General features: G+C 43.7%; 1 protein-coding gene across 2 annotated transcripts in view; it reads left to right on the forward strand.

Moving 5' to 3' along the window:
• The window catches only part of LOC110517083 (tetraspanin-18B), a 62,362-nt gene that overhangs the window by 21,571 nt on the left and 31,052 nt on the right, over positions 1-9,739 (forward strand). Inside the window, exon 2 of one of the 2 annotated variants that reach the window (XM_090223265.1) lies at positions 3,221-3,318. Coding sequence is in view for 1 of the 2 variants with exons in the window: in XM_090223264.1 (XP_090079390.1) it covers positions 3,323-3,328 (6 nt within the window). In the remaining variant the exon portion in view is untranslated. Of the gene's footprint in view, positions 1-3,220; positions 3,329-9,739 lie in introns of both variants that reach the window. The other variant, XM_090223264.1, reaches the window with a different exon arrangement.

The following is a 9,739-nucleotide window of genomic DNA, read 5'->3' on the forward strand; positions in this document are numbered from 1 at the left end:
GTCATGAACATTAGTTAGTTTGGCTTTGAAGCATTAGCTTAATCATCTCTCCTCTCCTTTCTTCTCCTGTCCTCTCCTGTCCTCTCCTGTCTTCTCCTGTCTTCTCCTGTCCTCTCCTGTCTTCTCCTGTCTTCTCCTGTCCTCTCCTGTCTTCTCCTGTCTTCTCCTGTCCTCTCCTGTCTTCTCCTGTCCTCCGTTCCTGTCCTCTCCTGTCCCCTCCTGTCCTGTCTTCTCCTGTCCTGTCCTCTCCTGTCCTGTCCTCTCCTGTCCTATCTTCTCCTGTCCTATCTTCTCCTGTCTTCTCCTGTCCTGTTCTCTCCTGTCCCCTCCTGTCCTCTCCTGTCCTGTCTTCTCCTGTCCTCTCCTGTCTTCTCCTGTCCTGTTCTCTCCTGTCCTGTCTTCTCCTGCCCTCTCCTGTTTTCTCCTGTCCTCTCCTGTCTTCTCCTGTCCTGTTCTCTCCTGTCCCCTCCTGTCCTCTCCTGTCCTCCTCTCCTGTCCTCTCTTTTCCCTTCCTGTCCTCTCCGGTCCTCTCTGTTTGACAGAAAATTGAGTGACAGTGAGTAAGAGGTAGTGTTGTGTGTGGGCAGCAGAAGTCTGGCCATCAACAGGTTCTGACTGTTCTGTTCCCCAGATGAGATGAGTCATCTATCATCATCTATCATTCAATCTATCTCTCAGTCTTCTGTTGAACAGCCCTGCAACCTCCACTACAGCTACCTCTCTTCCTCTCTTGTTGGACAGCTCTCCCCCCCTCTCTCTCTCTCAATTCAATTCAATTCAATTCAAGGGCTTTATTGGCATGGGAAACATGTGTTAACATTGCCAAAGCAAGTGAGGTAGACAACATACAAAGTGAATATATAAAGTGAAAAACAACAAAAATTAACAGTAAACATTACACATACAGAGGTTTCAAAACAGTAAAGACATTACAAATGTCATATTATATATATATGCAGTGTTTTAACAATGTACAAATGGTTAAAGGACACAAGATAAAATAAATAAGAATAAATATGGGTTGTATTTACAATGGTGTGTGTTCTTCACTGGTTGACCTTTTCTCGTGGCAACAGGTCACAAATCTTGCTGCTGTGATGGCACACTGTGGAATTTCACCCAGTAGATATGGGAGTTTTTCAAATTTGGATTTGTTTTCGAATTCTTTGTGGATCTGTGTAATCTGAGGGAAATATGTCTCTCTAATATGGTCATACATTGGGCAGGAGGTTAGGAAGTGCAGCTCAGTTTCCACCTCATTTTGTGGGCAGTGAGCACATAGCCTGTCTTCTCTTGAGAGCCATGTCTGCCTACGGCGGCCTTTCTCAATAGCAAGGCTATGCTCACTGAGTCTGTACATAGTCAAAGCTTTCCTTAATTTTGGGTCAGTCACAGTGGTCAGGTATTCTGCCGCTGTGTACTCTCTGTTTAGGGCCAAATAGCATTCTAGTTTGCTCTGTTTTTTTGTTAATTCTTTCCAATGTGTCAAGTAATTATCTTTTTGTTTTCTCATGATTTGGTTGGGTCTAATTGTGCTGTTGTTCTGGGGCTCTGTAGGGTGTGTTTGTGTTTGTGAACAGAGCCCCAGGACCAGCTTGCTTAGGGGACTCTTCTCCAGGTTCATCTCTCTGTAGGTGATGGCTTTGTTATGGAAGGTTTGTGAATCGCTTCCTTTTAGGTGGTTGTAGAATTTAACGTCTCTTTTCTGGATTTTGATAATTAGTGGGTATCGGCCTAATTCTGCTCTGCATGCATTATTAGGTGTCTCAATTTGGTGTTTGTCCCATTTTGTGAAGTCTTGATTGGTGAGCGGACCCCAGACCTCACAACCATAAAGGGCAATGGGCTCTATGACTGATTCAAGTATTTTTAGCCAAATCCTAATTGGTATGTTGAAATTTATGTTTCTTTTGATAACATAGAATGCCCTTCTTGCCTTGTCTCTCAGATCATTCACAGCTTTGTGGAAGTTACCTGTGGCGCTGATGTTTAGGCCAAGGTATGTTTAGTTTTTTGTGTGCTCTAGGGCAACAGTGTCTAGATGGAATTTATATTTGTGGTCCTCTCTCTCTCTCTCTCTCTCTCTCTCTCTCTCTCTCTCTCTCCTTTTGGACAGCTCTCTCTCTTTCTCTCTGTTGGACAGCCCTCTTTCTCTCCTGTACTCTCTCTCTCTCTCTCCTGTTGGACAGCTCTCTCTCTCTCTTTCTCTCTGTTGGACAGCTCTCTTTCTCTCTCTCACTCTCTCTCTTTCTCTCTCTCCCCCTCTCTCTCTCCCCCTTCTCTATCGCTCTATCTCTCTCGCTCTCTCCTGTTGGACAGCTCTCTCTCTCTCTCTCTCTCTCTGTTGGACAGATCTCTTTCTCTCTCTCGCTCTCTCTCTCTTTATCTCTTTGTTGGACAGCTCTCTGTCTCTCGCTCTCTCTCTCTCTCTCTCTCTCTCTTTCTTTCTTTCTCTCCCCCCCTCTCTCTCTCTTTGTTCTAGCCCAGTATGAACACAAACCCCTGATTGAACAACCAAGAGCTTGATGATATGTTTGATGATATAAATCATGTCTAATATCCCTGGTCGGGAACAAGTACTTGCATACTCTGTGGGTTCCTAGGACCTGAGGTTGATGATGTGGGTTCCTAGGATCTGAGGTTGATGATGTGGGTTCCTAGGACCTGAGGTTGATGATGTGGGTTCCTAGGACCTGAGATTGATGATAATGTTTGATGATGTGGGTTCCTAGGACCTGAGGTTGATGATAATGTTTGATGATGTGGGTTCCTAGGACCTGAGGTTGATGATGTGGGTTCCTAGGACCTGAGGTTGATGATGTGGGTTCCTAGGACCTGAGGTTGATGATGTGGGTTCCTAGGACCTGAGGTTGATGATGTGGGTTCCTAGGACCTGAGGTTGATGATGTGGGTTCCTAGGACCTGAGGTTGATGATGTGGGTTCCTAGGACCTGAGGTTGATGATGTGGGTTCCTAGGACCTGAGGTTGATGATGTGGGTTCCTAGGACCTGAGGTTGATGATGTGGGTTCCTAGGACCTGAGGTTGATGATGTGGGTTCCTAGGACCTGAGGTTGATGATGTGGGTTCCTAGGACCTGAGGTTGATGAACTACGTCTGACTGACGAGGCTTTTCTATCACGTACTAAACCAGGTAAACAAAAACAAACAAAAACAAACTAGATGTTATTTTAAATGGTTTTTCTCTGTTTCCTCCACAGTGGATGTAATGTGCTGTGAGGTTAAAGGTTAAAGAGCGGCCGGCCACTCACTCTCGAGCAAGCTCCTCCTGAAACCAACCACCTGGAGTCATTAACAGGTACATGATGGTATGGTGCCAGTTCTGTTGCTTTGCAATCAACACCTACAACTATAGCTGATATACAGTCTATATACCATCACCACCTACAACTATAGCTGATATACAGTCTATATACCATCACCACCTACAACTATAGCTGATATACAGTCTATATACCATCACCACCTACAACTAAATCAAGTCAAATCAAATATTATTAGTCAGTAGTAGACCTCACAGTGAAATGCTGAATACAACAGGTGTAGTAGACCTTACAGTGAAATGATGAATACAACATGTGTAGTAGACCTCACAGTGAAATGCTGAATACAACAGGTGTAGTAGACCTTACAGTGAAATGCTGAATACAACAGGTGTAGTAGACCTTACGGTGAAATGCTGAATACAACAGGTGTAGTAGACCTTACAGTGAAATGATGAATACAACAGGTGTAGTAGACCTTACAGTGAAATGATGAATACAACAGGTGTAGTAGACCTCACAGTGAAATGCTGAATACAACAGGTGTAGTAGACCTCACAGTGAAATGCTGAATACAACAGGTGTAGTAGACCTTACAGTGAAATGCTGAATACAACAGGTGTAGTAGACCTTACAGTGAAATGCTGAATACAACAGGTGTAGTAGACCTCACAGTGAAATGATGAATACAACAGGTGTAGTAGACCTTACAGTGAAATGCTGAATACAACAGGTGTAGTAGACCTTACAGTGAAATGATGAATACAACAGGTGTAGTAGACCTCACAGTGAAATGCTGAATACAACAGGTGTAGTAGACCTTACAGTGAAATGCTGAATACAACAGGTGTAGTAGACCTTACAGTGAAATGCTGAATACAACAGGTGTAGTAGACCTTACAGTGAAATGCTGAATACAACAGGTGTAGTAGACCTCACAGTGAAATGATGAATACAACAGGTGTAGTAGACCTTACAGTGAAATGCTGAATACAACAGGTGTAGTAGACCTTACAGTGAAATGCTGAATACAACAGGTGTAGTAGACCTCACAGTGAAATGATGAATACAACAGGTGTAGTAGACCTGACAGTGAAATGCTGAATACAACAGGTGTAGTAGACCTTACAGTGAAATGCTGAATACAACAGGTGCAGTAGACCTCACAGTGAAATGATGAATACAACAGGTGTAGTAGACCTGACAGTGAAATGCTGAATACAACAGGTGTAGTAGACCTTACAGTGAAATGCTGAATACAACAGGTGTAGTAGACCTCACAGTGAAATGCTGAATACAACAGGTGTAGTAGACCTCACAGTGAAATGCTGAATACAACAGGTGTAGTAGACCTTACAGTGAAATACTGAATACAACAGGTGTAGTAGACCTTACAGTGAAATGCTGAATACAACAGGTGTAGTAGACCTTACGGTGAAATGCTGAATACAACAGGTGTAGTAGACCTTACAGTGAAATGATGAATACAACAGGTGTAGTAGACCTTACAGTGAAATGATGAATACAACAGGTGTAGTAGACCTCACAGTGAAATGATGAATACAACAGGTGTAGTAGACCTTACAGTGAAATGCTGAATACAACAGGTGTAGTAGACCTCACAGTGAAATGATGAATACAACAGGTGTAGTAGACCTTACAGTGAAATGCTGAATACAACAGGTGTAGTAGACCTTACAGTGAAATGCTGAATACAACAGGTGTAGTAGACCTCACAGTGAAATGATGAATACAACAGGTGTAGTAGACCTCACAGTGAAATGCTGAATACAACAGGTGTAGTAGACCTTACAGTGAAATGCTGAATACAACAGGTGTAGTAGACCTTACAGTGAAATGCTGAATACAACAGGTGTAGTAGACCTTACAGTGAAATGCTGAATACAACAGGTGTAGTAGACCTCACAGTGAAATGATGAATACAACAGGTGTAGTAGACCTTACAGTGAAATGCTGAATACAACAGGTGTAGTAGACCTTACAGTGAAATGCTGAATACAACAGGTGTAGTAGACCTCACAGTGAAATGATGAATACAACAGGTGTAGTAGACCTGACAGTGAAATGCTGAATACAACAGGTGTAGTAGACCTTACAGTGAAATGCTGAATACAACAGGTGCAGTAGACCTCACAGTGAAATGATGAATACAACAGGTGTAGTAGACCTGACAGTGAAATGCTGAATACAACAGGTGTAGTAGACCTTACAGTGAAATGCTGAATACAACAGGTGTAGTAGACCTCACAGTGAAATGCTGAATACAACAGGTGTAGTAGACCTCACAGTGAAATGCTGAATACAACAGGTGTAGTAGACCTCACAGTGAAATGATGAATACAACAGGTGTAGTAGACCTGACAGTGAAATGCTGAATACAACAGGTGTAGTAGACCTTACAGTGAAATGCTGAATACAACAGGTGTAGTAGACCTTACAGTGAAATGATGAATACAACAGGTGTAGTAGACCTTACAGTGAAATGCTGAATACAACAGGTGTAGTAGACCTTACAGTGAAATGCTGAATACAACAGGTGTAGTAGACCTTACAGTGAAATGCTGAATACAACAGGTGTAGTAGACCTCACAGTGAAATGCTGAATACAACAGGTGTAGTAGACCTTACAGTGAAATTCTGAATACAACAGGTGTTGTCGACCTTACCGTGAAATGCTGAATTACAACAGGTGTAGTAGACCTTACAGTGAAATGCTGAATACAACAGGTGTAGTAGACCTTACAGTGAAATACTGAATACAACAGACCTTACAGTGAAATGCTGAATACAACAGGTGTAGTAGACCTTACAGTGAAATTCTGAATACAACAGGTGTTGTCGACCTTACCGTGAAATGCTGAATTACAACAGGTGTAGTAGACCTCACAGTGAAATGATGAATACAACAGGTGTAGGTAGACCTTACAGTGAAATGCTGAATACAACAGGTGTAGTAGACCTCACAGTGAAATGATGAATACAACAGGTGTAGTAGACCTCACAGTGAAATGATGAATACAACAGACCTCACAGTGAAATGCTGAATACAACAGGTGTAGTAGACCTTACAGTGAAATGCTGAAAACAACAGGTGTAGTAGACCTTACAGTGAAATGATGAATACAACAGACCTCACAGTGAAATGCTGAATACAACAGGTGTAGTAGACCTTACAGTGAAATGCTGAAAACAACAGGTGTAGTAGACCTTACAGTGAAATGATGAATACAACAGACCTCACAGTGAAATGCTGAATACAACAGGTGTAGTAGACCTTACAGTGAAATGCTGAATACAACAGGTGTAGTAGACCTTACAGTGAAATGCTGAATATAACAGGTGTAGTAGACCTCACAGTGAAATGCTGAATACAACAGGTGTAGTAGACCTCACAGTGAAATGCTGAATACAACAGGTGTAGTAGACCTCACAGTGAAATGCTGAATACAACAGGTGTAGTAGACCTCACAGTGAAATGCTGAATACAACAGGTGTAGTAGACCTTACAGTGAAATGCTGAATACAACAGGTGTAGTAGACCTTACAGTGAAATGCTGAATACAACAGGTGTAGTAGACCTTACAGTGAAATGCTGAATACAACAGGTGTAGTAGACCTTACAGTGAAATGATGAATACAACAGGTGTAGTAGACCTTACAGTGAAATGCTGAATACAACAGGTGTAGTAGACCTCACAGTGAAATGCTGAATACAACAGGTGTAGTAGACCTTACAGTGAAATGCTGAATACAACAGGTGTAGTAGACCTCACAGTGAAATGCTGAATACAACAGGTGTAGTAGACCTTACAGTGAAATGCTGCATACAACAGGTGTAGTAGACCTCACAGTGAAATGCTGAATACAACAGTTGTAGTAGACCTCACAGTGAAATGCTGAATACAACAGGTGTAGTAGACCTTACAGTGAAATGATGAATACAACAGGTGTAGTAGACCTCACAGTGAAATGCTGAATACAACAGGTGTAGTAGACCTTACAGTGAAATGATGAATACAACAGGTGTAGTAGACCTCACAGTGAAATGCTGAATACAACAGGTGTAGTAGACCTCACAGTGAAATGATTGATTGAAAAGAGTCAATGTGGAGACTATATACAGGGGGTACCGGTACAGAGTCAATGTGGAGGCTATATACAGGGGGTACCGGTACAGAGTCAATGTGGAGGCTATATACAGGGGGTACCGGTACAGAGTCAATGTGGAGGCTATATACAGGGGGTACCGGTACAGAGTCAATGTGGAGGCTATATACAGGGGGTACCGGTACAGAGTCAATGTGGAGGCTATATACAGGTGTTACCAGTACAGAGTCAATGTGGAGGCTATATACAGGGGGTACCGGTACAGAGTCAATGTGGAGGTTATATACAGGTGTTACCAGTACAGAGTCAATGTGAAGGTTATATACAGGGGGTACCGGTACAGAGTCAATGTGGAGGCTATATACAGGTGTTACCAGTACAGAGTCAATGTGGAGGTTATATACAGGGGGTACCGGTACAGAGTCAATGTGGAGGCTATATACAGGGGGTACCGGTACAGAGTCAATGTGGAGGCTATATACAGGGGGTACCGGTACAGAGTCAATGTGGAGACTATATACAGGGTATTACGGTACAGAGTCAATGTGGAGGCTATATACAGGGGGTACCGGTACAGAGTCAATGTGGAGGCTATATACAGGGGGTACCGGTACAGAGTCAATGTGGAGGCTATATACAGGGAGTACCAGTACAGAGTCAATGTGGAGGCTGTATATAGGGGGTACCGTTACAGAGTCAATGTGGAGGCTATATACAGGGTATTACGGTACAGAGTCAATGTGGAGGCTATATACAGGGTATTACGGTACAGAGTCAATGTGGAGGCTATATACAGGGGTTACCGGTACAGAGTCAATGTGGAGGTTATATACAGGGTATTACGGTACAGAGTCAATGTGGAGGCTATATACAGGGTATTACGGTACAGAGTCAATGTGGAGGCTATATACAGGGGGTACCAGTACAGAGTCAATGTGGAGGCTATATACAGGGTATTACGGTACAGAGTCAATGTGGAGGCTATATACAGGGTATTACAGTACAGAGTCAATGTGGAGGTTATATACAGGGTATTACGGTACAGAGTCAATGTGGAGGCTATATACAGGGGGTACCAGTACAGAGTCAATGTGGAGGCTATATACAGGGTATTACGGTACAGAGTCAATGTGGAGGCTATATACAGAAGGTACCAGTACAGAGTCAATGTGGAGGCTATATACAGGGGGTACCGGTACAGAGTCAATGTGGAGGCTATATACAGGGGGTACCGGTACAGAGTCAATGTGGAGGCTATATACAGGGGGTACCAGTACAGAGTCAATGTGGAGGCTATATACAGGGGGTACCGGTACAGAGTCAATGTGGAGACGACTGTCTTGGTGTGTTTAGACCATGATAGTTTGTTGGTGATGAGGACACCAAGGAACTTGAAGCTCTCAACCTGTTCCACTACAGTCCCGTCGATGAGAATGATGGCATGTTCGGTCCTCTTTTTCCTGTAGTCCACAATCATCTTCTTTGTCTTGATCACTCTGAGGGAGACGTTGTTATCCTGACACCACACGGCCAGGTCTCTGACTTCCTCCCATAGGCTGTCTCGTCGTCGTTGGTGATCAGGCCTACGCACTGTTGTGTTATCGGCAAACTTAATGATGGTGTTGGAGTCGTGCCTGGCCGTGTAGTCATGAGTGAACAGGGAGTACAGGACGGGACTGAACACACACCCGAGGGTCCCGCGTGTTGATGATCAGCGTGGCGGATGTGTTGTTACCTACCCTTACCACCTGGGGGCGGCCCGTCAGGAAGTCCAGGATCCAGTTGCAGAGGGAGGTGTTTAGTCCCAGGGTCCTTAGCTCATTGATGAGCTTTGAGGGCACTATGGTGATGAACATTGAGCTGTAGTCAACGAATAGCATTCTCATACAGGTGTTCCTTTTGCCCGAAGCGTGGAGTGCAATAGAGATTGCATCATCTGTGGATCTGTTGGTGTGGTATGCAAATTGGAGTGTGTCTAGGGTTTCTGTGATAATGGTGTTGATGTGAGCCATGACCAGCCTTTAAAAGCACTTCATGGCTACAGACGTGAGTGCTACGGGTCGGTAGTCATTTAGGCAGGTTACCTTACTGTTCTTGGGCACAGGGACTATGGTGGTCTACTTAAAACATGTTGGTATTACAGACTCAGTCAGGGACAAGTTGAAAATGTCAGTGAAGACACTTGCCAGTTGGTCAGCGCATGTTTGCAGTACACGTCCTGGTAATCCGTCTGGCCAATGACTGATGTGGTGTACTCCCCAATGCCATCAGAGGAATCCCAGAACATAATCCAGTCTGTGCTTGCAAAACAGTCCTGTAGCTCAGCAT

The sequence above is a fragment of the Oncorhynchus mykiss genome, chromosome 26, assembly GCF_057628025.1.
Source record: "Oncorhynchus mykiss isolate SJ-2025 chromosome 26, ASM5762802v1, whole genome shotgun sequence".
NCBI lineage: Eukaryota > Metazoa > Chordata > Actinopteri > Salmoniformes > Salmonidae > Oncorhynchus > Oncorhynchus mykiss.